At 38.6% G+C, this 26,812-nt stretch overlaps 2 protein-coding genes across 4 annotated transcripts; one reads left to right on the top strand and one right to left on the bottom strand.

Annotated features, from left to right (window-relative positions):
* Positions 1–911: 911 nt before the first annotated feature.
* Positions 912–9,706, bottom strand: LOC140950016 (golgin-45-like). 3 transcript variants are annotated; one of them, XM_073399175.1, is made up of 9 exons: positions 9,688–9,706; positions 8,952–9,042; positions 8,759–8,802; positions 7,634–8,271; positions 6,067–6,125; positions 5,698–5,838; positions 4,569–4,697; positions 2,570–2,837; positions 912–1,205 (listed from the first exon to the last, which is right to left on the bottom strand). In XM_073399175.1, the coding sequence occupies exons 2-9, from the start codon at positions 8,990–8,992 to the stop codon at positions 1,032–1,034; spliced, it is 1,494 nt and encodes a 497-aa protein (XP_073255276.1). In that variant the 5' UTR covers positions 8,993–9,042; positions 9,688–9,706; the 3' UTR covers positions 912–1,031. The 3 variants fall into 3 exon arrangements, with proteins under 3 accessions (XP_073255276.1, XP_073255275.1, XP_073255274.1); XM_073399174.1 differs by lacking the exon at positions 9,688–9,706 and adding an exon at positions 9,417–9,528; XM_073399173.1 differs by lacking the exon at positions 9,688–9,706 and having other exon boundaries at positions 8,952–9,289.
* A 250-nt stretch (positions 9,707–9,956) lies between these two features.
* Positions 9,957–26,504, top strand: LOC140950013 (protein O-mannosyl-transferase TMTC4-like). The gene is made up of 18 exons (XM_073399170.1): positions 9,957–10,714; positions 12,244–12,331; positions 12,990–13,096; positions 13,500–13,610; positions 14,355–14,525; positions 14,822–15,024; positions 15,824–15,998; positions 17,673–17,729; positions 18,392–18,463; positions 19,400–19,479; positions 20,024–20,075; positions 20,962–21,017; positions 21,339–21,402; positions 21,676–21,753; positions 21,911–22,025; positions 23,902–24,014; positions 24,987–25,056; positions 25,954–26,504. The coding sequence occupies exons 1-18, from the start codon at positions 10,097–10,099 to the stop codon at positions 26,103–26,105; spliced, it is 2,382 nt and encodes a 793-aa protein (XP_073255271.1). The 5' UTR covers positions 9,957–10,096; the 3' UTR covers positions 26,106–26,504.
* Positions 26,505–26,812: the final 308 nt, after the last annotated feature.

Genomic DNA, 26,812 nt, shown 5'->3' with positions numbered 1-26,812 from the left:
TTTTGAAGGAAAAAGAAAGATTCGTGGTCGTGTGTTTACGTGCTCCATAAAACGCCGCATAAGAGAATTTCACGTCATAGTCGTGCATTGACGGCAAGGAAATGAACAAAAAAGTGTGATGCTGTTTTGCTTATTAAATCTTTTTCTTCCGTTTTGTTGGCGTTCACGTTGCCTTCGCCGTCGTCGACGCTAAAGCTTCCTAATGTCTAACCCGCAACGACGGAGAGACAAATCCAGCTAGAGTTCTGAGCGGGAAACGAGCCCAGGACCTTAGGTTTACGATTCTGTACCTCCTAGAACTAAATAGAGAAGGCAGGAAAGCCGCTTAGTGACAGACAAAGAAATGTACTCTTTGGTACTCTTCGACCGTGGCTGTAATATGTCAATGCATTATTTGTATAAAACATATGTAAAAGTCCGTGTGAATTTATATTTATTTATATTTATAAATTGTCAGAATTCTATCGAAGCCTTTCTCCTTTTCATGTACGAGTGAGTATATTCAATTCAACCCGCGCATTGTACGTCAAGAAATTAATATATGAAAACGAAAAAACGTTGTTCAATGTGTCTGTATTCTCTGAGGTGTTTTTTTTTTCCACCTCGGTTTAATAAAGCCTCTCTACTGTTATAGCACTAAACCCGGAGTTGACCAGCTCCTATTTGCGTGATCACTTAATGGCACAATGCAAGGCCTCGTCCACTCGTATTTGGATATTTTTGAAAATTTATTTGAGCACGAAAAACAGCGACGCAGTGGAAAAGGGAGTAAAAGCGAAAGAACGAAGAGAAGTCTCCTCCTCTCTCCCCCCTTACATTTTTCTGGATTGCCCACCTACCCCTCCCCTAAGCCAACATTAACACTTACTTCTCACTTATACATGCTGGCTGAGGGGAGGGGTAGGTTGACAGTTTCCCAAAAACGTATAATGATCCTCTCTGACTTCGAGCCACACTCCACTATCTGCGTGAGAGGCTAGCATGGAACAGGCCAGTGTTTCTTCTGAGAACAGAGGGTGGTCTGCCTGTGTCTACACCACTTGAAGAGCTCCCGTACACCTCTCACAGCAGTCATAAGTCACTCTGAAGTTCTTGGTAGCAAACCGGCTTTGATAATCATGACCAATGTACTGCTGCGACATTCTTTTCATAACACCTCTGAGTTGCTGTTGTTCGGCTTGAAGATCCACGTCATCGGATAAGACCTAATAAACAGAAAATATGGCTCTTTTTTGCAGTCAAATCTGTTCTAGGCCCGTTGGGCGGAGGGGACATCTCAACAGGAATGTTCTGCTGAAAAGAGCAAGATTATCTTACATCCAATATGACAGATTTATAATAGTATACAGTAATTATTTAGATTTAGCTTTAGATTTCGGGGTCATAAACAGGGTATACAACTGCACTATTCAGGGTCTTGAACAGCGTGTCTTGCTGGACCGGAAGCCTTTAACAGGGGTGCGCGATCTTCTACGTGTGTGGTACCAGACTAAACCTTTACATGAAATTTTAAGAGTTGGTTATGAACATTCAAAATTCAAGGAATTCTATGAGATACGCCAAATTTCATGGGGTGAAGTGCTAAAGACAAATGTCTTTTTGTGGAAAGTACTGCTGAAGAGGTTTCAATTGAATGGTGATTGATAACAAAACAGAATTTCATCCACTGATAAGTTAGAACTACAATACATTTATTTCTTCGAAGTAATGACTCTGGGGGTAAAAGGTACGAGAAAGGAAGAATGATATTGGAATGGAGAGAAACTACAGTTCATTACACTTATTATAATTCCCTGCTAGCAGGTCTCTCACAACAAGGGAAGAATAAGGAGAGGATTGAGGAAGCCCTCTGTCGGCCCCCGACGCGTTCTTCTGTGTAGCCGCCGACCACATTTGTGGCCGAAACTGACTGGTTTTCAGAACTGGTTTCATTTATTGTAGAATGCGCGTGTCCTGTTGAGACTCCATGCTGGATTTTTTTTGGAACGCACAGTTGTTATTATGCAAACTGGTTCTGTAAGTTGTGTCGCGCGTGATTAAAACTTTACTGGTTGTAAAGGAAACGCTAGTACTGTACATGCAGTTTCATGCATTGAGAGACCTCTGCTAGTAGGGAAATATTATTACAGAGGAGACAAAAGAAATCACTGCCAAGTCTCCCAAATTTTTCGTGTACTGCATAGTTCACTCTGTCCCCCGTACAGGTCACCAAATCTCCCGGATAAAATAGCATTTTTAACTTTACTGTTTAAATTTGGAATTTTGCGCCATTTTTCAAAAATTCAAAAATGTTTTCGATCATAGGACAGTTTCCACGGCCTTTTTCATCAGTACTTTTTAGAAAATTTACAAATTTAGAAGACTTCGTTCGATGTCCTGAGTCACACGGGTGGAGAGAGATGCTTGGGGGAGGGGGGGTAGGGGGTGTACTGCAAAAGAGACAGTCTCCAGACTTTATGTCTCCTGAATTACTAACAAAAAGCTTTTATTTGAATTTTACAACTTTTTTTCAGTCTTTTTCCTGAGTATGCAGTGCACTTATAATCACAAGCAGCCACGTAAAATTAACCTGTAAAGCTAGTTTTTCAGCAGAAGTTGGTCCCATCTTGAGTTTTTCTGTGTTCTCCACTGACTCATGAGTTAACACAAGTGATGTCTCTGAGAGTGACAACGCTGGCAAAACATTCTGAGCAAGATCTAAAGTTTCTTCAGCCAAGGAGTTGTTTAACGAAGCAATTTCTACAATGTTCTGTTCATTTGCGGAGGACAATGAAGGAAAGGATCCTTGAAGAATACCACCTGTGCTTTTTAGCATTGAATGTAAGGACTGAATACACCTGCAATGTGAAAAAACTAAAAAATCAGTGAATTATTGTTATGGGTTATACATTATAAAAATTAAAAATTCTCCCAACGAGGTATAGTCTGCTCCACAGCTGTCTTTGTGTCATCACACAACGCTCCTCCTCACAAACAGGAGCGTTGCTCTCTCCTCCGATTATCGCTATTTTGATGGGGATACCAGGCGGGAGCCTCTGCGGAGGAGAGAGGGAGCGTTGTGTGATGACACAAAGAACAACTGTGTAGCAGACTAAAAGAAGTGCTCCTTTTAAAAACTAGAACCCACTGATAAATTTTTCTAACCATGTATCTGTATGTAATTTCACTGACAAGGAAAGAGGACAATATCTCATATCATCTCAGTCTCCCAGGCTACAGCTGTTTTTGTCTCGTCACGCAATGATGTTAGGAGGCGTGTGTGGCCGGCCGTGTGGTTAACACTCGACCACTGGATCTGGAGGTCCGTGGTTCAAGCCTCGCCAGTTGGGTTGTTTCCTTAGACAAGGAACTTTACTTTGTCTCTCTTCACCCAGGAGTATTAATGGGTACCGGCAACACACTGCTTGGGAGTAACCCTGCAATGGACTAACATCCCGTCAAGGGGGGAGTAGCAATACTCCTAGGTGCTTCATGCTAATGAAACCAGGATAAGTTCCGGCCATTTGGGCCTTTGGCTTGTGTGCACCTTTACCTTACGCAATGACGTTCCCCAAAAAGGAGCATTGAGTGATGAGACAAAAATGGCTGTGAGGGAGACTAATCAATTTAAGCTTACAGGACATATCCACAGATGACAATAAGGAGTAGCTCATTTTTTTATGTAAAGCCCAGCCCTACTATACTCCCCGCAAGCAGAAGTATTCGCCGAACAAGAAGCCTCTCCTAGCAGGGAACCTACCACAGCATGGCTTAGCAGTTGGGACTTGTAATCTGGAAGCCATGAGTTCAATAGTCCTGCCCTAAGCACCAGCTGGATTTGTTCTTGGTAGTCCCAAGTTCAAATCCTTGGCCACGCTTGTAAATAGCCCACTGGTTCGCCTCCTACCAGTTGAGATTCTTAAATATATTATGTTCTATTTAAATTATTGTTTCATTATCCCTCAAAAGCCCCATAAGGGAAGTGGATAGTTAAGTATTTACTCTTATTCTTCTTATTATTAATAATGAAAGCAGCAAGCTAACTAAATGTTTGAACAAGAACTGACCACATAAGAGCAGCTGGATGCATTTCTTTTTTTAAAAAAAACAAAAATTTAAATGGAATAGAATAAAAACATAGGCCAGGACAAATAATTCTTTTCAGGGCCAAATGTCCAAGTTTTGACTGAATATCCATCCAATTAAGTCTGGTTTACACTGGCAATGTAAGTATAAGTGCAAGTGTAAGAGTCTTGTTTCGAAAGAAAATGAATGCTTCTGATGCACGTGCACAATGTAAAAGCAAAGACAAGAATAATAAAAAAAAATTTTCTCTTTTTTTTTTTCAGATCCTTGTGCTTATCTTTTTAAAGTCAAATTACTAGCAAAGTTATAATAATCATAATTGATTACTATTATAATAATTATTATAAATCTGTTTATTATCATTGTTATTACTATCATGCTGATAATTATGATGGTGATGATGACGACGATGATGATGATGTCAGTGAACATAAAGAAGATGCTGAAGCAGATATGTGGGTCCTATACGATTTATGTCAATAGAAGCCAAGCTTGTTACTTGCCTCTTGGTATCAATCAAGTACTGCTGCAGCTGAGCTCTCTCATCTAGTAATCTCTGCAAAGCACTCTGTGCTTGTCGGTACCTTGCATAAAGTGCTACCTTCCAACTTGATAGTTCATCAGACATCATTCTTAAGGAAAAAAACACTATGTTTTAATTTAACATTTAGGCACTGAAGGGGAGTCAACTTGTCTACATTTTCATCCTCATGAGAAGCTGCAAGTGCCACAATTTTTCGTAGATGATCTCAATATATTCTTAGGCATCCGATGATTTCTGAAGATGTTCAAAAGAGTTCTGAAATTCTCCAAATGAGCAACAGTGACTTTCCTACTAACATTCGGGGGTTTTTGGGAAAGTACAATCATTCACTTTGACTTTTCTCTTCTTGAAAATTGGTTCACGTTTATTTCATGTTAAAGGGCTGTGACTCTTGGCCGGGGGCTAGGGATTTTCCTGGGCTACTAACAAAATGACCCCTGGCTACCTTCAGAGGAAAACAAATGGGAAACAGATCCAATTTAACCTTCTAGCTGTTCAATTCCCTGCTTTAAATCAGGATACACCTGACAACTTGAAATCTAAAGTTACAGCCCTGATGTTATAATTATGACATCTTTTTAGAAGGTATCATTTAAGACTGCGATAGCTCACATTTTTCTGCCAAGCATGAGAAATTGGGCCAAAAGCATTGAGCTGAGATAAAAAATTTCTACCTGTATGGGGGACCCACAACTAAGGTGCAAATGCTGCAGGGATACATTATTATACAGGGGTGGATCTAGGGGGAGGGTGTAGGGGGTGCACACCCCCTCCCTGAGATGACCTGCGGTTTTCTAATACAACTGGTATTCTGCAAAAAAAAAACTATGTGGTTTATTGGTGTTGAAGTCGAGCAAGAGACGAGTGCACCCCTCCTAAAAAAATTCCTGGAACCCTCCCTGTTATGGAAGAATTTTTTTTAAAGATTACATACTAGGTAAATGTGTGATTTTCACTGATGATAAAAGAAAGACTGAGTTGATCGCTTCAAGTACCAGTATTTTTTGGTTGACAACTTTTTACTGTTCCTGATGAGCAAGATGCGAAACTTGCATGTAAGCAATGAGACGGTAAAACACCACTCTTACCTGCTTGCAAGAAATTTTGTTCTCCATACATCACATTCAATCTCAAGCCTGTCTGACTCCTCAGAGTATTCTTCACACACTTTTTTCCAGTGTTTAAGTTCAACAGTTTGCTGGACATTTCTACTGACCAAGTCTTCCAACCTGATTTTGTAAGAACAACAAAATTTTGTAAAATTAGTATTACAGTTTGCAATGGCTGAGGCAGAAAATCCATGTACTCAGTTCTGAGACAAAAATGAAAAATAAACTCTTTTTGAAAAAACGTAACACAAACAAATGAAACCTACAATAGATGTTTCCAACAAATTTGTGAATATTTCTTTATGTTTTCCCCAACCTAACAGAATCAGTTATAGAATTTTGAAATACCTTTGCCCAATATCTTCTCCAACTGATGCTACTAGTAACCTCTTTATCTCTGCATTTACCTGTTCAGAAGAGAGAAAAACAAAGATTTATGACCTGTTAACACTTTACTTAAGACTTCCCTCTCATATGACCCAGTGGAAGAGGACAAACCGTTCTCTTGTGATGTCATCACAATTTCATTTTGATTTTTTTCATCCCTTGATGAAAGGCATAAATGAAAGGATGCATGAAAAAAGCTTTAAAGGGGTCAGCTTCTGATTAACTTCTACTAAACTTTTTGTTCTCTTTCCAATTTGCTTGTATTTGCTTGAGAAACTAACGCTACATTCACACGGCACAAGACGAATTTTCAACCAGCTGAAAAATTTGACTGGATAACAGGGTTGTCACTAAGATTTCAAGTTGCTGGGTAAATACAACAAGTAGGTGGGAAATCAAACAGCTACAGGTTTTTTTCTGGTTCTATTTTTCTTCTATTTTCCTTTGAAAGTAGACGGGCGCCATGCTCATAGTAGCGGGGGAAATCCCCACCCCCCATCTCTTAAAGACAGCCCTGGGACAATATTATTTAAGTTCACACGGGACAGTTATTTTTGCTCTGTTCACATGGAGCTTTGAATGGCTAGACATCTAGATTTTGGTATGGTTAAGGTGGTTCTATGTAAACAGAACACCTAAATGTACAAATTTTCAACTGGTTAAAAATTTGCCTAGTGCCATGTGAATCTAGACTAAGTGAGATTTTGATATTACGTGTCAAAATGAATTTGTCAAGTGTAAATTTAAAACATTCCATATGAAAATGAAGTTTTGTTTACTTAAGAATAAAAAAGTAGCACGATATTAAAGACTTTGCATTGTTGAAACCATTATTTTGAAAAGCAGGAAAATTTCTATTGTATTATCAGCTGTGTTCTATGTTATTATGTTAAGTTTGAATCCAACTTTGTTATTCATCTGTCTTGTGTCTTGTGCCGCTGTTTCAAGCCCTGTCACCTGTCCTCATTTACCCTGATGGGGCATCACAGTGATACAAATAATAATACTACACCTTGCTTTGCAACAAAATTAAAAGTCTGCTACTTACTACAATTATGCTTTTTCTTATCACTTCTGACTAATCTTTGCTTGCTAAAAACTTTTTTGTTATACTCATCAACTGATTTTTACAATCAATTTGGGAAAACTGTGAACACCAGAAATATTTCTGGAATGTTATTGTGTTGCAAGATAAAGGCCAGTTGGGCCTGAGAAACTAAACTACAAGCAAGAATATTAATTAGTTTTTGTGGTTTTGTAGCTAGTTGGCGTGCCCTGATATTTGCTGTGATTGGTCGTAACACAATAAATAACATTTCTGAAATATTTTAAGTGTTCACGGTTTTCCCGGTCACACTGTAAAATTTGACGAGGAAATAGTACAACAACAAAAAAAAGATAAAAAATAAAAAGTCCCTTATGTTATCAGAGAGGGGAAGAAAAAAGAGTGGCTGATCATGATCTTGGTTTTCAGAAAACATATTTTTTAACTACTGGTAACAAATTAGTTATTATTTTTTGTTCACACCTTAGTCTGGACGCCAAGCTGCACAGAAAGCTTTGTTTTCTCCTCAACCAACTTAGAGTTTTGTTCCTCAAGGTCATAAATAACTTTCTGACTATCCACAAACTCTGCTGTGTGTTCTACAACAGTAGTCTTCACAGAAAGCTCTTTATAGTTGAGATCTGCGACTGGCAGAGCTAAAGATGGAACTTGATCATCTCCTTTTAATGATATTCCCAACTGATGGTCTAATCTCAGTAACTCAGCACCTTGCAGTAAAATATTTGTTGAGTTTTGTCGATAAATTGCAGTAGGTTTGGGGTGTTCATCATTTTCTGCATAATGTTTATTTTCAGTTCTAGAGACAGATGTTGGTGAGTAACCCTGTCTACGTTGAATCTGGTGGTTAAGTATGTCTTGAGTATTTGTATTCCTCTGTTTTTCTTGATAGTTCGTAGGTTGTGACGTGGTTTTTCTCCCAGTAGAGGAACAAACTGCTTTGTTTCCAAACACTTGGCTTTTTGTAGTTGTTGGTAAAGATGTAATTTTTCTTTGCAACAGTTCACTATCATCACTCCCCTCAGAGATACTTCCATCACTGGAATTACTAGAAGAATACTCCATGCCATCTCCACTTGAACGTGGTACTTTACTGTAATCCACTGTCAAAAAAATATTACCATCATAACAATGAAAATAATGAAGATGATGATAACAAAACGATAACAATAATCGAATAAGGTCATAGAATACTGTATATGTTATGAACAAAGAAATCCAATAATTTTGTTACTCTGAAACTGGTTGAACTCTTGTATTTTTACAAGAGCCATTATTTTTGTGCATTCATCATTACTGTAACATTACCATAAAAAATAAATAGATATAAAAAGGAAAATAACAATACATTCTAAGAAAGTTAGTTGTCAATCATAATCAAAATAAACAACATGGATCAAAATCAACCAATTACAGCCTACAGACCTGACCTTTTGAGCCCGCTGAAAAAAAGCTTGTGTTTGCTGAAAGGTCTGTTACAGTGAATGTAGTGTTATTTTCTTGTAATCTGATTGGTCAACTTTGTCTTAGTGGCCCTGGTTACAGTAGTCACACTGTAAGAGAGCTAATTGTGAATCTTATTATTCTCACCTAATGTATGCTCGCCATCCTTTTCACGTCTTTGTAGAGAGAATCTGTTTTGTAAAATAACACACCATCAGAAACAAATGTATGTTTTTTGTTTTTACAGAAAAGTAGAATCGGAGTAGGCTAAGACAAAACCACATGGTATAATAACTTGATTTTGGAAGATAATTAAAAATATATATTAGTGGTTAACTACCTCTCCATCTCCAATGGAAGTGGCTCCAAAAGCTGTGCCATTTTTAAAATTTAATTGAAGTAATCAATGTTCCTTATACTGTACTATGCCCCTGTAAAGAAAGAAAGCAAGACCATGAGACAATAAATCAAGTAGACAAGACAATAACATTGACTTGTCATCTGTGTCAACTAACAGCTGATCTGAGTTGACTTAATAATTAATTTTTCTCAGTTCAGATTTCCCAGAAATCAACAAAGACAAATTTAAGAGAACACAAAAAGGAGATAAAACCAATAGCATCTAAATCCTAAGTAGGGAGGGAGTTGATCATCCAATTATCATGATCAAAGGCTAATCCACGGCCAGTACTAGTGTAATGATGTCAAAACTGCACTGCAAAATTACAAACCAATCGACAGACGCAGGACCGTATCAAGCGATGACAAGACCCTGTATTCTAATTCAAATGACATGCACACATACCAAAGGATCAATATAAACCTCAAAAGTTGATAACTTAGCTCTCATATAAGCTAATGTGAACCCAATCACCAAAATTTCCACGTAGCATAACTGAAACATTGCGCAACAGTAAAATGATACCTTACTTCCGGGGTGAAAATCAAAAGGATGACACCCATTTATATGTGCTAAAAACTTGTAAAAAATAACTAATTATGACAAGGCTATGTGACCTCTTCAGCTTTTAAATTAGACCTGATTGCACGCCATATTAACATCAATCTTAACTTACTTGCCAAAAAATCCGCCATGTTTGATTAGACAGTCCCAGCATTCTATGCGGCTTTGTTGGCTACCCTTCTAGGGAGAGGAAGGTAAAATCGAGGTTGTTGCTAGGGTTGTTGCAAAATTTGACTGTCAAAATTGCATATTTTTTATCGTATACTGCCATGAGGATCTTAGGTCTCATTTGAGGGAAATTTTTTGGTACTGAATGAAATAACGTCTCTATCGTTATATGTTGTTTTTAGCAACAACTTTGACTTCCCTTCTTACCCCTCCCTAGAAAGTGGAAGCTTTCGTCTGCAGGTGCTCGGATGGTGTTTTGGTTTTGTTCGCGCTTTGTTTGAAAATGTTGAGTTCCACCCGCTGGAAATTAGCTTAAAAATTCGCCTCAAATTACCTTTAAAGAGGCTTGTTTTATGGCGTCCAAGTTCAGAGCAAATGGAAGCAGACCCCGCAGAAGAAATGGGAAAGATTTCGTCGAAGAGGAACGCAAAGATGCATATTTTGACTTTGTGGTGGGCGGTGGAGAAATTGATTGTGATTTTCCCGTTCCCAGCTTTTCGTTTCACGTTGCATCTGTCATCGTATTCTTTGTTTCAATAATTTGTTATTGGAATTCCTGCAATGCAGGATTTGTGTTCGACGATTCTGAGGCTATTGTGGGTAACAAGGACCTAAAACCTGAGGTACCGCTTGGAAAACTGTTTCTTCATGACTTTTGGGGAACAAACATCTCTTCCAATCTAAGCCACAAAAGTTATCGCCCACTGACTATTTTGACTTTTAGATTTAATTACTGGCTGGCTGGTGGACTAAAACCTTGGGAATTTCATCTCTTCAATGTCATACTTCATGCTGTGGTTTCAGTGTTAACTTTGAAACTTTTTTCAGTTCTCATTAGCGCCAGAAAAAGGACCTCTAACGAGAATGAGATAAGCTTAACTGGCGAATCCACAAGCATTCAATTTTCTGCTCCTAAGGCAAGTTTGGTCGGCGCCCTCATTTTTGCGGTGCATCCAATTCACACGGAAAGCGTAAGTTAAATATGAGTATCTCTAACTTTAATCTAAGATATTTTTTTTTATTGCTGACCTCAATTTAAGCTCCTTTGCCTAGTTACCAACTACCTAAGCTTATCTATTTTTTATGCTTGTAAAATTATTTACTTTTTAAGGTTAGCAGGTAGTTACAATTTTCGTTCAATATTTGAGTTGTTACCATAATAACAGTTCAATAAATATTTAATGATATTTTTATTCAAGTTTGTTCACCATTTCAAATATGAGAAAAAAATTTGTAGTTGATATTGGATGTTTTAAAATTGAAAATTTGCCTCAAAGATTTATCATCAGTAGCACATTAATTTTTCAAGGGTAACTTAAAGCCAGTTATTCTGGCTCCAGAGGCCTGTTCTCAAAATGCCTAAGATGAAGTAAAACGGTGCTTACAGTATGATAAGAAAACAAATAACCTCTGGAACCCAGGCTAAAAGCCACATGCAATTTACACTGAACAACTTTGTCACATGTGATTTGCTTACCACAAGCCTTCCGCACAAGTTGTAATATTGGTGTAAATGAAACCTACCACATACTTGAGATTTTTATAGGTACAAAATGTGTCATAAGCTTATCATAAGCTCTTGACATGCAAGACATGCAAAAACCTTGTATGGTGTAAATCAGCATAAATTTCAGGTTATATCATGCTTGCTCTGACTGTATTACTGAAGGAAATAACAATATTAGCCACCATTTAGACATGAGGAGGGGATACTCCCGTACAATTGTGTAATCTACAATCACATTTTTTTCCATTTCGTTCAGGTTGCAAACAGTGTATGGGCTGCCGGTCAAAAGTCATGATTTTGAGAATGTTGTTTGGATGATTTCTCAATAGTGGTTCAACCTACACCAGTATCTTTTTGAGATATGGGAGCATGCCCGCCCCCCGCCCCCCCTCCATTATTCTTATAAATTTAAAAATGGGAACATTGCTGGATTTCATATCATAAAACTGGACTGGGTACAAGTCTGTATTATGGGATTACTAACCCAAGAAGCTGGTGAACAGAAAGATAACAACAAGATTTACAAGATACCTGTGTTTGGTTAATTTTGATCAGGCTGAAATTACAAGATACAGCCATTCAAAAACTTGAAAATTTACTAAGAAATATTTGGATGGCTGTATCTTGTCCCATGTCTGCCTGATAAATGCCAAACTTGAGGATTGTGTGAGCTCTTGCTGAATACGTTGGTCTTGCATTGATATTATCCCATATTACATGGACTCATACCCAGTCCCCATGATATGAAATTTGGCATTGTCCCGCATTTTTGACCCCATTCTCAGGGTCTTTGATTTCCCTTCTCAGAAGACCTTTGCAGCATTTTTCTTATATTTTCTAAAAAAAATTTACGGGGGAAGAATCTCATATAAAGGGTTCCAGGGTCCCAGTTGCACATCCCCACCGAAAAATTTCTATAGTTCCCCCCCCCCCCCGGCATGGGGCTTTATTCCAGGCACCTCTCACGAATTTAATGCCCTTAATGTTTTTTAGGTTGCAGGCTTAGTTGGTAGAGCAGATCTTTTGAGTGCACTTTTCTTTATCCTTTCCTTTCTGTTTTATGCAAGATGCTGTGACATTGGTAAGTACAGAAAATGTCTAGGTTGATAAAAGTATTACCACAAAATATCAGAAGCCCTGATAAATTAAGGTTTGTCATGCACATTCATTTACAATTGAGTGGCCAGTAAATTTTGGACCAGCCACTAGCATGTCTGATCTGGAATGGATCTTTAAATACCTTTTTCTAGGGAGATAGGTAAGGTTTTATGACCATGCAATGGAATAATAAATTTTTGTCTGCCACAGCAATCATGAAGCAGTGTACGTTCTCCCCTTTATGCCATACATCCAGTTGCTGTGTTTATTATACTTTCAAACTATCATTTACAGTGTAGCCTACATCAAAAATCTCTGTCCCTGAAACATGCTGCTAATTGTGCATGTGCTCTTTTCTCATGTACACAATCTCTTCTGTACATTCCAAAAGTCAACTGCTATTCTCTTGGGGATCACACCTTTGCTCATGTTATGGAACTCACTGCTGTTATCAATGAGAACTAGTAGTAGCCTCATCATTTTTAAAATGTGTTGATGTTAAGTGCTTTTAAATATTTTTAATAGCATTCATTGGCACTATATAAATTCATTATTAATAAATTCATTATTAATTAAATTAGCCAAAGGAACAGCAACATTACCACATATAATTTACAAATGTGACATTTTCTTGTTTACAGATGCAGAAGATGGGTCTCCTGAATATTTCTCTTGGACATATCTTGCAATGAGTATGGTGTTTTGTAGTGTCGCAATGCTTTGTAAAGAGCAAGGGATCACAGTCTTGGTAATATATCAAATTTTAAGTGAATTTCAATTATAACATCAGGTTGATATGATCTGTATAAGCCAGACCAAAAGATTTACTTTTATCAACTAAATTGATGATGGGAATAATAGGTTTGCCACTGAATTTCAGTTGAGTGCTGATCCTTCATAGTGATGAATCAGAGAGGGGAGAGATTTGTGGTCTGCAAGAATTGTGTTTATGCTACATTGTAGGCTAGTGTATCTGGACATGGTCCTGGATAGACTGAGTGAAAAGTTCCAGGGGCCTATGCAGTGGTACACCACATCCAGAATAAACATCCGCAATTCCCAATAAAACACATTTAAAGCATCATCTATAGTCTCCCACATCAGGCTTTTTTTGACTCATCATGCAAACAAAAACATTTTTGTCTTTTTAGGGTATTTGTTGTGTTTATGATGTCATTGTTGTGTGTGAGGTAGATCCACTTATGCTTATAATGAGAGCTACAGCTACCAAAGGGGACAGAAATGGAACCATTTATTTAAAGGTGACTTAATGATCAAACTATAAAAATTGTAAACACGATCTCATTTCTTGCCTAAAATAGCTTCTTTTTCTCTTTGTTAAACCAGTTTATAATAACAATTGTTACAGCCAAAAATACCTTGTTTTATTACATTAGCCTTTTTAATGCAGAAAGAGGGCATGCACCTATATAGGAGGCTACAATAAATTGATTACCATCACTCAAAAAGCAAAGTGAATAATTTTTTTGCACCTCAAATGTGGCACTTATTCGATGGTGCAGCCCGGTTGTCAGAAAGCTTTCAAGTTATGGCTGAGTTGTCAAAGTAAGCAGCCAGTCCAGGGATATTTTATTTAAAAAAACGCCATCTGTAAAGAATTGCCAAACAGAGTAGCCAGCTGATACGAACCAAGTAGGTGGCAATTTTCGCAGGCAGCTGGCTACTTTTGACAACCATGGGGTGGCTGTCACTTATTTGAGGGGGGCATTTTTTTGAAAGTTGGACACCACAAAGAATTGTTTTAACTGGGATATTTATAGTATGTTCCATATCACGCTTACAGAAATAACTTCTTTTGATTTTGATTATATTGGGGCTGCGGTGCTTATTCTGGGACAGCACTTACAATGTATTAACTCTTTTGTCCCAAATGCAGTGATTATTTGAGGGCAGTAAACAGTCAGGGGTGGCCATATTTGGATTAAAATATGGTTTGGTGTTAATATCAGTGTTAATTATAATTCTGACTTGTACATTTTTTGTAGGAGAAAAAGGCAGCCACTACATGGCTGAAAGGCCTGATTTTTAGACAAGTGGCTTTACTAGTCACTGGTATCCTCCTTCTGCTATGTCGATGGCAAGTCATGGGTTCTTCACCTCCAGTTTTCCAGGTCGTTGATAATCCAACATCATTTGAGAAGTCTTTTATTATGAGAGTGAGTAAAGAAGAATGCATTCAGAATAAATTTACTGGATGAATCTTTAGTTAATATATCTTCAGTTTATTTATTTTTGTTGCAGAAACTCATTTTGCCAATTGATTATAGCACAGTTATGAAAATATAAAGGCACTAATCCTTTTGATGTACATCCCTCTTAAATACATAGGCCAGAAAGATACAAATTTACTGGTTTAATTTCAGTAGTTTGCTGACTCATTAGTTCACTAATGTTATTATAATTACATTTAAGTGAATCAACTGCAATGGCTGTTTTATTTTTCCACACACAGATAATTAATTATAACTATCTCTATGCCATTAATGCCTGGCTTCTCCTTGTACCTCAATGGCTTTGTTTTGATTGGTCAATGGGTTGTGTGCCAATAATCAACACCTATAGTGATCCACGTATACTCTGCATTGTTGCCATGTGGACTGTGCTTCTCCTGCTTCTTGCATACTGTTTATGTGGGAGGAATTTGCAAATAAAACGGTAAGGTTCTTTTAGAGGCTATTCACAAATGAGTCCATCCCATCTCCATTACTTTATTACTCTGTACATGTTTACTTAATGATTCCTACACAAGTCATTCTGGAATGAGTTCATTCCAGTTTTGAATACAAATTTAATTCATGTGGTGTGATATTCCATAATTTTCTGGTATTGTGTAACCTGAATACAAAGTTAACTTTGTTCTGATAAGAAATTTGATAGCTGCAGACCATGTAGTTGTGGGCCACCAGCACATATGTATCACTTTCAAGTTTATCTGGCACAAACACCAAGAGAGGGAGAATGCCTTAATTAAGCTGAGCCAGTCAATTTTGTGATGTGAATGCAAAGTGAATTCTTGGACCAATATATATCAACATCTTGTTTTTTACTTAACTGTTCAACTTAATGTAGGCTGCTAAGATTCAAATGCATTTACTTAACAGTACTTTGGTCCAGCTGTGGTTCTGACTTTTTTCCAGTAGTAATTGTCTATGTGTTGGAATAATTATTAATAGGCCTCCCAAGCAGATGTTCTTTTGGCTCGTAATGCAGTCCTCCCCAACAGTCATGGAGCAGAACTGTCAATGTGTGATGGAGTCCTAAGAATGTCTGTGTGGGAGAAATGGAAAAAAAAATGGTCTAAATTCAACAAACATGATCATACCAACTTTAAATAATACAATCATGGAAGCATCAATTTTCTGTGCTTGATAACACATGTACACCTGCTACATTGCATAATTTGCAGTTCATTGCATGTTGTGTTTGACAAGAGAGATAATCTTCTTTTTTTCAGGATTCTAACCATGGGACTTGCTGTCCTTGTTGTTCCATTCCTTCCAGCATCAAATATCTTCTTCACAGTTGGTTTTGTTGTAGCTGAAAGGGTGCTGTATCTCTCCAGTATTGGATCCTGTCTCATCACTGTTCTTGGATTTGCCGCACTAAGTAAGAAATACTTTGGAAAAAAGGTGGGCAGAATGATGTATACCAGTATATATTCACTTGTCACTCTTCAAAAACGTGTAATATGCTGGTTTGAAATTAAGACTGCTTATATATTCACTTGTCACTCTTCAAAGACGTGTAATATGCTGGTTTGAAATTAAGACTGCTTACATGTACATGTATGTTATTTAGGTGCTATGCTCTTTTTAGCAACGTGGCTTGACCTTGTTGGAGGAAGCGATTGTTTTTCTGCAGGGGAAACACTCCATTAGGCAGATTATGGGCAGGGTTTTCAACTGTTTTGTAAAGTAGCGGACATATTTCTGAAAGCACCGGACGTGAATTTTTTCTTGGCGCCGTAAGGCGCGTCGCGAGCGCCGAAGGCGCAAGCAGCTAGGGGGGTCTGGGGGCATGCCCCCCCCCAGGAAATTTTTAAAATAGAATACTCAGAAACGCCATTTCCAGCGTTTCTGGAACCAAGGAAACAGTTTCCTAGGCAATGCTGGCGCTCACTAAAATTCTCTTTAAAAAGTAAATTACTGAATGAAAATGGTCAGTTGGTAGGGGGAGGGGGAGGGAGAATGGCAACAACAGAATTTTGTTTTACCTGGGGATTTCCCTCAAGACTTGGCCGAGCAGGAATGAGAACGAAATAGTCACTTCAATTCCGTTTAAATGAAGAGGGGAAACCAATAAAATATCCCGTTGCTCAATAAGCAAAGAAAAAAGAGCTATATGGCCGTTTTGAAGAATGTAATTGATTATTCTGTTATCCTCTAGTCAGTATGTTCATGAGATGCCTTAGTAAGAAAAATATATAATACAGTAGTAAAAAAAAATCGCCAATATTGATCTCAAAGTACCGGACGTGGAATGGCAAACGACCGGACGAAACGTCCGGCCTCCGGCCTCAAATGAAAACCCTGTATGGGTAGTATTTATCCTTTGAATTTAACTGACCAAAAGAGGAGCACAAGGAGGGGAAGTACCTAAGAGGCTGGTGGAGCCAAGAACTGCAGCTGAGTGTACCTTGTAACCATGACAACCCTGACACTGGTATGCAGGGTCCAGGCACCATCACATTGCATACTAGTACATGGATTAACCCTTTAAGTCCAGATGGTGACCAACATCAATAATTTTCCCCAAACGATATCCATACATTGTCAAGAGAAATGGTTACGAGAATTAATTAAGTTATCACTAAAGAGAAAATGCTTTGATCTTTTATTTAACTCTCTCAACGTATCTCTAAGTAAATGTATGAATATCAGTGTGGAGAATTTGTATGTGGATATTGGGGCTTAAAGGGTTGAAGGGTACGCTGGGTACACAGTATGGAGCCGAAACCTTCACCAGCATAAGCAGTGTATAGCAATATACATGTGTAACATGCACAGGGCACAGAGGAGTTATTTGTGACCTTGGTTGTTGATTGTAGTTAAATTTTACAGTTGATAGCGCACATTCCCTTTGACTTTATACTGTGGAATCAAGCAAACCTTCATGCGATCGTCTTACAAACCTGGTTAAATATTATCCAATGCTCCAGAAAACCACTCAAGGTAATGACTGTGGACGAATAACAGCAGCTACACTGTATGATATAATAAAGAGACAAATAACACCTCTGCGCCCTGTGTAACACCCTGACAAGAATTAATTATTTGACATTTTCTGCTGCCCTGCACCTGTAGGTTTTAGGATTTATTGTTGGTGCACTGATAGCTTTGTACATGGCTCGAACAGTACAGGTAAGAAAAATGACCCTTCTGCTCATAGAGCCTCAGATAATCATATCAAAGGGGTGCCTGGAATTAAGCCTGATGTTAGACAATCAAAGAGTGAGGGTGTAATTGCATTGCAGTCTCCCTTTCATCCATGTTTTTACCATCTATATCACCATGTTATATTCTGTACCAAAAGTTATTACGTAATTTGCTTTGACTTGCTTCCTATGCAGACGTTTCCAGGTTAGGCAAGGGACTTGTGGCAAATTCCTAAGAAATCTTCGTGGGGGCCAGTTCTTGCCTCACATTTCATGGACTTAAAGTCTTTGTCATACCCTTTCCCCCTCTGATACTACTATGATACAGGCACCCCCTGTCAAAAGATACTGAGCTCAGGGTTCTCAGTAAGTTTTAAAGTATACAGCTAGGATGTAAATGTAGGTGGCTTAGCAATCAAGTTCTGTAGTTAATTTCAGGCTTGCATTCGGCCTTGCTTTACCCTTTTTCCTAAAAAGTATGTGGCTCAAACCTAGTCGTTTTTTTAGCCAGTTGCCAGCACTTAAAGAGAACCCTGTAAGCTTAGAAAATATGAGCTTCTCCATAATACAGATTTGTCCCTCTGGTGTTCGCCTGAAAACGTTCTTGGAGTTGTGGCTGTTTTTATATTGCCTTCTTCCTTTTTTCAGAGATCCGCAGAGTGGGTTGATGAAGACATTTTATTCACTTCTGGACTCACTGTTTGTCCACTCAATGCCAAGGTAAATGAAATAGCTGAAGGGATGTTCTCACAGTCATGATTGCAGCTAGCAAGACCTCCCATAAAGGACCATTTATCCAAAATACTGTTAGTAATCAGTCTTGCCGGTCAAGGTGGAAAACTCTAGGAAGTGACCTCCTCCAGAAAAAGGGGCTATGTCAGGTGGATACTGTTGGACCCTGTTTTGTCAGGACGGAAGGACAATTCTGTGCTTAAGTCACAGTTCGAAGTGACTGTGCCCAACACATCCACTTTCTTGTATTTTTTTGTTCACTTTTTTTGTTAACCTACATCTAGGCTTTGAATTAATTTTTTTCCAAGGGTAAAATAAGCTATTCATTAGCATTGTAATTGAAATTGTAATTGTAAGTAACAACAGTGCAGTGCCTTGCATGGGTCTAGGGTCCCGTTTGCACTTGCCCTTTTGGGGATCAGCAATTGTTTTTTTAATTATTCTTGTGATTATAATTAATTATTTTTATTGTATTTCTTTAATCATAAATCTTCTTGTTAGTCCTTTCATGATTGCAGTTTTGCCCCAATAAAGTGCCCCCCCACCCCCCCCCCTCCCCCCAAAAAAATTATCTAGTTCCCTTTCCCATACACAAAATGCTTCTTTAAAATTATGACGAGGCACAAACCGTTGTGTGATTTTCGCGGGCATGTCATTAGAACTTGAAAACAGACGACAGGAAGCAGCTTTGATGCCTTAATATAGTCTTAAACAACAAATCGGGACCTAGTTAATTTTGGAATTCAATTGATGCGAAAAACGTTTTTTAGCTTTTTTTGAAAAATAATAGAAAATAGCATGAACTAGCCCCTGTTCCCTGTAACCACGTATTCCAGGCATTTTGACTTGGTTGCGTATGAGAGAATTTCGCCGTTGTTCTTTTGGACCTTAGTATACTTATGATCAATTTTGTCCCTTCAACAGGTTCACTACAACATTGGCAAGCTGAGAGCTGAAAAAGGACAGGCAGTGATTGCTGAGAAGTTTTATAGAGAAGCAATCAGGTACCGTGTACAACTGATAAACACTCATTGTACTGGTTTATTTCTTGATAATTGACGTCGAGTGAAATGATCGTTCTTCCCTGTACTTAAATGAAGTCTCCTTTGAGTGGTTTTAACAATAAAAAAATAGCCTGCAGTTTTATCCAAGCATGAAAAGGTTTCGGGAACGGCCCTTGCCTGCGGAAGTTCCGCAGGTAATGTTTTAAAGAAATATTTATTTCAGGCTGGACATATCCTCGCGTACCGTATAGAACTGTCCAAATACACAGGATGTACTGTGATTGATTCTTGAAAGAGCTCGTTTTTCTTTTACTTTCTTTTTGTTTTGTTTTGTTGGCATTTTTTTTCTCTACCCTAATGGCTTTTTTCCCTTCATTTCCTCCCTTGCTGCGCGAGGTTATGCTATTCGCGTATTTCTAGTAAATTTTTGTTGTTCTAAAGTAGGCAGGTTGTACGACAATTAATCACTACCTTCAACAGTACATGTCTGAAAAAAAAAAAGACTAGAATGATATCAAGTGATTTTAATTCCCTTAAATGGCAGGTTAAACCCAACATACGATCAAGCTTTAAACAATTTGGGAAACCTTATCAAGGTATGACGTCCTTGTACAGTATGTTACATATATTTTATTTTTGACGCACATGAGACGTTCAATAACGGAGAGGCAGTAAACATGTGAATACTCCAAAATATGCGTACTTAGTTTTTGTGGCAGTGAACATTTTAATAAAGATTCCTTTCAAAAATGATCCTCTGACGAGAAGCAAGATCACACCAAGCTCATATTTGTCATTGTAATGACCGCTAAAAAGACCCCATGGCGGACTTTTGCATCGCAGATCAAGTCAATCGTAGGTGACTATACAATAATTTTTTTGGGATACAAACCCTGCAAAAATAATTGATTCTCTTGGTTTTTGAATTTTTGGCCCCTTCCTATTCGACCAAAATGAAATGAGAATAAACGGATGGGAAACTCATCTAAAACCCGAAAAGCTACAAATTTTCGAAGGCGATCGACTGAACCAAGAAACTGGATACAACTCGCGAGGTTGCCCTTTTTTAAAATGTTTTGTCAGGACTTCAACGGTATTTGAACCCGTGACCTTGCGATACCGGTGCGATGTTCTAACCAACTGGAGCTGGTCAATTGTGTGTTCAAGAGATGAATGTGAGAGATGTATATGAAATAAATCATATAACAACTGCGAAAATGAAATCAAATGAAGAGTGATCCTCGCAGCTGTGAACGCAATTTATGAAATGGCGTAGAAGCCTGAAAAAAGTTCAGGACTTTTGGAACTTTGTAGAGCGCTCCATAATAATCACGGTTTACTCGCGTTGCATTTAGGAGAAGGAGGCTATTTCTTGAATTTATTTTTTGGTTTTGAAAAACTGTCTGAAGTTGGAATTTATTAGTAGATTTAAAATGGGTTAGTTTTAAAATTTTAGTGTAAAAAAAATGTTTTTTTTTTAAGGATGATGGAAGATACCTAGAAGCTGAAGCACTTCTAGAAAAAGCTGTAGAAATAAGGTTAGTCTTTTTGCAATATTTTACTTAAGCGTTTTTCTCTCTAATTTAAAGTCATTTGAAGTTGTAAACGCATTAGTGACCTTAACATTTGTACTAACGGGGGAGGACAGGGGTTGGGAGAATTAGGAGGCGGAAGGGGTACGAGAGGCGGGAGAGGAAAGAGTGGGAAGTGTGAGTTCTAGAGGGCGGGGAGGGGAAAATATGGGGAAATTATGCAACAATACTCAATATTTCGTGATCGAAAAAAGAGCTGGTGGGAGAAAGCCAAGAAAAAAAGTGGGGTGTGAGATAACTTATTAACGCAGCCATTCTTGTGTATAGGAATAACTTTGCGGCGGGCTGGATGAACTTAGGCACCGTAAAGGCAGCATTGCATAAAGAAGATGTGAGTTTGATAGCTTTGTTCATGTTTCCACAAATTATTGATTACGATTTGACCTTCCAGCGAGCTTTGTTTTTCTGTGTAACAACCGGAGAGCGGCCAGGCGCGCAGGTGGTGGTGAGCCAATCTAGCACAGAGAGAATTAAGGGTATACTCAAATCGAACTTGTACCTCGTCTTGTGCCAGTTTTCCCTATTTCTTTCCTTTGATTCTCTCTGCACGATTATTTCTTCCGCACAACTTCGAACTCTCTGATCCTACAAAATTGTTTCTTAGGAAGCCGAAAAATGCTACAGCAACGCTATAAAATACAGACCAAGATATCCAGACGCTTTTTTCAACCTTGGAAATCTGGTAAGAAAAAAAGGTCAATAGTTTTTAAACGTTCAAAATGCATAGTGCAAGCAGTGCAGATACAATGATATAATCCTTTTACGTGAACCCTGGAAAGTTTCCCATTCATTGCTTTTTCGTGCGTATTTATACTGACCTTAAAATCTCTCTCCTCCAGTACATCGATCAAGACAAAACTGTAAAAGCCATTGCCGCATTTAAAACAGCCATCAATTTAAAAAACGATCATGTGGGTGCCTGGATGAATCATGCTCTGCTCTTAGAAAAGTCAGGTAAATGTCTGCAATGGGCCTTTTAACGGGTGGGGAGAGAGGATTTTACGGTAAGTGAGCGATTTTTTGTGCTGATTGGTCGAGAGCTATGGTCGATAACCGTCGATAACGGACGGACCATTAGAATAATTATGGCGTTGGGGAGAGTGGATGGGGAATTTTCGAGCCACATCAATTTTTTTTCGTGAACATTTCCCTTTGCTTGAATTTTTTTAGGCCAGTGCGAGAATATTTTTTTGGGGTACTCGGCCTGCATGAATTTTTTTTCATAAGATTTTCCCTTGCACAAATATATTTTTATGATGCTTCAGCAACCCCCCCCCCCCCCCCCCCCCCACCCAATAACTTCTCCAATGGCCCGACGTGATGGAAATTATGTGACGGTGGCGCAATTTGTTTTTCTCTTTTTCTTGCGCGCAGTTTGTGGAGAATTATTTAACGAGTGGACGTCAAAGACTCTTAATGTTATTGTACAAGACAAATCGACAATAAATTTCCATGGTCCATACTCTTATCGATCATAGAAATGACGCGAAAACGCTCGCTGATCGTGGTTTCACTTGAGTGCCGACCATGGAAATTTGTTTTCGATTTGTATAAGGGAAGGGAGAAAAGAACTCACGTTTTTAGGAAAGTAAAAAAGAACTTAAGCAAACGTTTTTCGAGCGCAGGAGCAAGGATTCAGCTTAGTTCATGTTGGTTTGTGCCAGGCCTTCTGTGCTCGAGGTCCTGAGTTCGATTCCCATTTATGACTTCCGATCCTTGTTTGACTTCTGTCCTCTCTGTGTAGGAACTGTAATACCCGTAAAACTAAACGTAGCACTGGTGAAGAGAGAGAAAGAGAGGTGTGGGACGGGGGGGTAAAATGAGTGCAACGTCGGCCTCAGGTTTTTTATTCAGATGATGACTATTCCTCTCAACTGACGTAAATTTTGGACCCATTAATTAGGGGCACCAACGAGAATATAGTTCAAAACCACTTAAACATAGCATTGTTGAACGTATTTTAGTATTTAAACAGGAGATATAGGCATATTTTTATCCCCTAAAAATTTTTCATCTGTTCGCATTTCCTAGCTGAAAGTCTAGTGATCTGAAAATTATAGAGATCAAAACTTACCTTTTCGAAAATTTCAGGTACAAAAAGGCTCCCGAAAATTCTAGGCGACCTTTTTACGGTAAAAATCCGCTAAAAATGGGCAATTATACCATTTTTTAGATGTTCGAAAATCCTAGGAGAGGCAGGAAAGCAAGAAATTTTACAAAAAATGTTCCGAAAATTCTAGATCTCAAATCGTCTTCCCAACAGATATTTTCCGAAAATTGACGTTGGGTACCGCTGATTAATTACCCTCTTAACCCTTAAAGAAAACAGTGAAATTATTGTAAGGTGCGAAAGAACTTGCAAGGGTTAAACTACAGTCTTGAAAAACGTTTTTTGCTCAGTAGGGTATTTTTAGTCAATTACTCTCCTCCTACCCCTACTTAGATCTTCAAAGAAATCAGTCCCATTTCTAGCGGATCCCCAGTAACAAGACTCTCGCAAGCCTCCACCTCACTTAGACAACCACACCAGGGGCGGATCCAGGATTTTTTTAAAGAGGGGGTGCACTCGTCTCTTGCTCTACTTCAACACCAATAAACCACAGTTTTTTTTGCAGAATACCAGTTGTATTAGAAAACCGCAGGTCATCTCAGGGGGAGGGGGGGGTGCACACCCCCTGCACCCTCCCCCCAGATCCGCCCCTGCACACAATCCTGGCATTTTAGTTTGTCGCTCACAGCTCAGTGTACTAAAAAAAATCTTGTGCGAAGTGACGTTTCTTGACAGACGAGTTAAATTTTAAGGTAACGCCTGGCTGGTTTCCCTTTCTAGGTAACAGAGATGCGGCGATAACAGTGATCAGAGAAGCTAAAAGCCACATTCCTAACGAGCCGTCAGTTCATTTCAATCTTGCTAACATGCTCGGACAGAAAGATGAGTTTGTGGTACGTGATTCGTTTCAGAATTACACTACGATCAGACAAAGACGCCGGTGAAGGGGAGGTTAGGTCTGGTTCTGTGTTCCCCGTAGATGCTTCCACTGGTATTTCAAGAATAAAATAAACGGGACACGGGTATAATGGGAGGAGAAAATAGGCGGCAAATCGTCCCCCGCGCCCTTCCCTCCCCCCCACCCCCTACTCAATAAAGTTGCCTCTGCGAGGAGAGGGATCAGTTCAAACGAAACGCCTCTTGTGCTTAATGAATTTATGTATAGCATAGGCTGTGAGCACGCTCCCAGGGAGGGTGGAGTGGAGAGAGAAAAAGGAAAGAGAAGGGACGGTTGAGACCATAGGTAGGTATCTAGTTAGATCGCTGATTATTGACTGCTGCACACGATGAATGATGGACACATGTCTATATCTCAATGTTCTCCCCATAAGACTCTCCAAGGAATTGATTCTCTTTTTTTTTCAACATGTCAAGGAATATTAAATTGCATTTAGTCAGTATGGCCTGCGTCGCAGATGTGATCTTAACCCCAGTTAGTAACCAGACTTAACCAGAGTTAAGTTAGACTGTTCACAGTCCCCTATTTTTCCGTGAGATCGTCGAGATATAGCGCGTCTTACAATTAATGACGGCCATCTTGATTTGCAAATGTACCGAGGAGGCTGGCGTCAGGGATTATAGCTCTTCCTCCCAAACCGCCCCCGCCCCCTAAGTAGTTTTGACACTCATGCAAGATGGCAGCCCGTAGCGCAAATTGCTCGATCTCCACAATCTTACGGGAAAATAGGGGACTGTGAACAGTCTAGAGTTAAGTTTCGTCTGTGGCGCAGGCTAAAGTTAGGAACGCGAACCCCAAAGCGTATTTAAGTTCGCTCATCCTGTTAGCCTGCATTTCTTTGTATACTGTACGAATCTTTAATGAGGGAAATTAAAGTAAAGTTGAATAAATATTTGTTCTTTTGTAGGAGGCTGAGAAACACTTCCTAATCGCTTTGAAGCTAAAACCTAATTCTGCGGAAATTTATGGAAATCTTGGTAAGAATTCCTCGAGTTGTTATTTTGCTGTAAAAATGGTTCTAACTGGGGATGAAATCCTACAATGTGACTATTCAGATAAAAGCTACTGAGCAGTTCTTTGCTGTGGGTGTCTTTACTATGATGTTCAAGATAATACTAACTTCTGAGTCTCTGAGTTAAATGCTAAAGTGTGACCATTCAAATGAAGTTTCTGAGCATTATTTTCCTGTTGTAGTGTTTGTTATGCTTTATTATATAGACACGAGTGTTTTACTGGAAAATATACCACTCGTAAAATTCATAAATCTACATCCCGGACCCGAGTGGTTTATTTTCCATACTCTCACACGTGAGGTTATCGATGACGTAATCTTGGTAATTTCCCTCTATTATTTTATCGATGTCATTTTGTCTATATTATAATAAAAAGAACATTACACGGCGGCTTGAAGGTATGAATTTTATTTTCTCGTGGCAAAAACAATATTTTACTCACTCGCTGCGCTCGTTCGTAAAATATCGTTTTGCCACTCGAAAATAAAGTTCATATCTTTGCGCCACCGTGTAATATCCTCTACGTATAGGCCGATTTAACCTGCGATAAGGCGGTCCTTCTTTTTTTTACTCTTACCTGTCCGCCGAATTTCGCGCTTCCCCGAAGAAAGAAGGCCTGATCGCAGCTTAAGGTCGATTATAAAGTGTAACCATTGAAGCAAACGCTTCTGAGCATGTTCTTTACTGGACAAAGTTTATTATGCTTTTCAAGTAGTTTACAGTAATAACTAATAGTAATGAAAAAGCTAGTTGTACCGTTCGGGTTATCCATTGTTGCTTTTAAGTAACTTGTATCTGTGCCTAAACGCAGTCTCAAATTAATCCCAAGATATAACGCTATCGTTTTTGTTTACTTGACAGGAGTGTTATATCACAGATGGGGGAAACACGAGCAAGCCGGTGTATACTACAGAAAGGCTCTGAAGCTGGATCCACATAGTGAAAATGTCCAGGAGAACTTAAAAAAGCTAAAAAGAACCACACGGCAGGTCTCCAGTGACAGGCCAAAATAGAGACTAAAAATGATGGAAATATTTTTACGACGATGTATATAGTTTTAATAGTAATTAATAATAGTAAGAAAAGCCGGGAGGAACAAACAATTTACATTTTACGAAATACAAACGTTGTAAAAAGAAACATTCGATACTTTTCGATTGAATAAGCACTTACTATTTTTTTAACGTTTACATTAGGGTGGATATTTAAATTTCTTCCTCGGCGCGTTTGCTCCGTACCTAATATTTTTGGCATAAAGTGCTATTTTATTTAGGTGCTTTTTCGAATAAATTGAAGTAAACAAGTTGCTCAGCAGCGAAGCGTTTTCAGCGATAAGAAGCTCGTTATTTTGAGAAAAGAATATTAAAAGATAGTTACAATAACAAAGTATTCGATACATCCTTGCCACACTTTGTACAATTCTTTGCCATCTCTGCACAACTACGACGTGAAATGACCAAATTTTAAATTTTTGAGGACGAGAACGGCAAGGAAATAAATTCTATGATCTCTGTCTGAACTCGGGCGCTGCCCCCTCTCTTCAGTTCCAGTCTAAATCCCCTTCTTTTAAGTAACAGGACGACTTCGGAAAATCGCGAAATGGTTTGAAAGGATACGGAGTCTATTTTTCAGTGACATTTTCATGGACGTCGCCGTTGTCGTCTCAATCACGTGGTCAGCAGCTCTGCAAATTGCTTGGAATAAAAGAGAGTTTTAACAC

The sequence above is a fragment of the Porites lutea genome, chromosome 10 (genome assembly GCF_958299795.1).
Source record: "Porites lutea chromosome 10, jaPorLute2.1, whole genome shotgun sequence".
In the NCBI taxonomy this organism is placed as follows: Eukaryota; Metazoa; Cnidaria; class Anthozoa; order Scleractinia; family Poritidae; genus Porites; species Porites lutea.
This window is presented reverse-complemented; position numbering and strand designations above follow the sequence as displayed.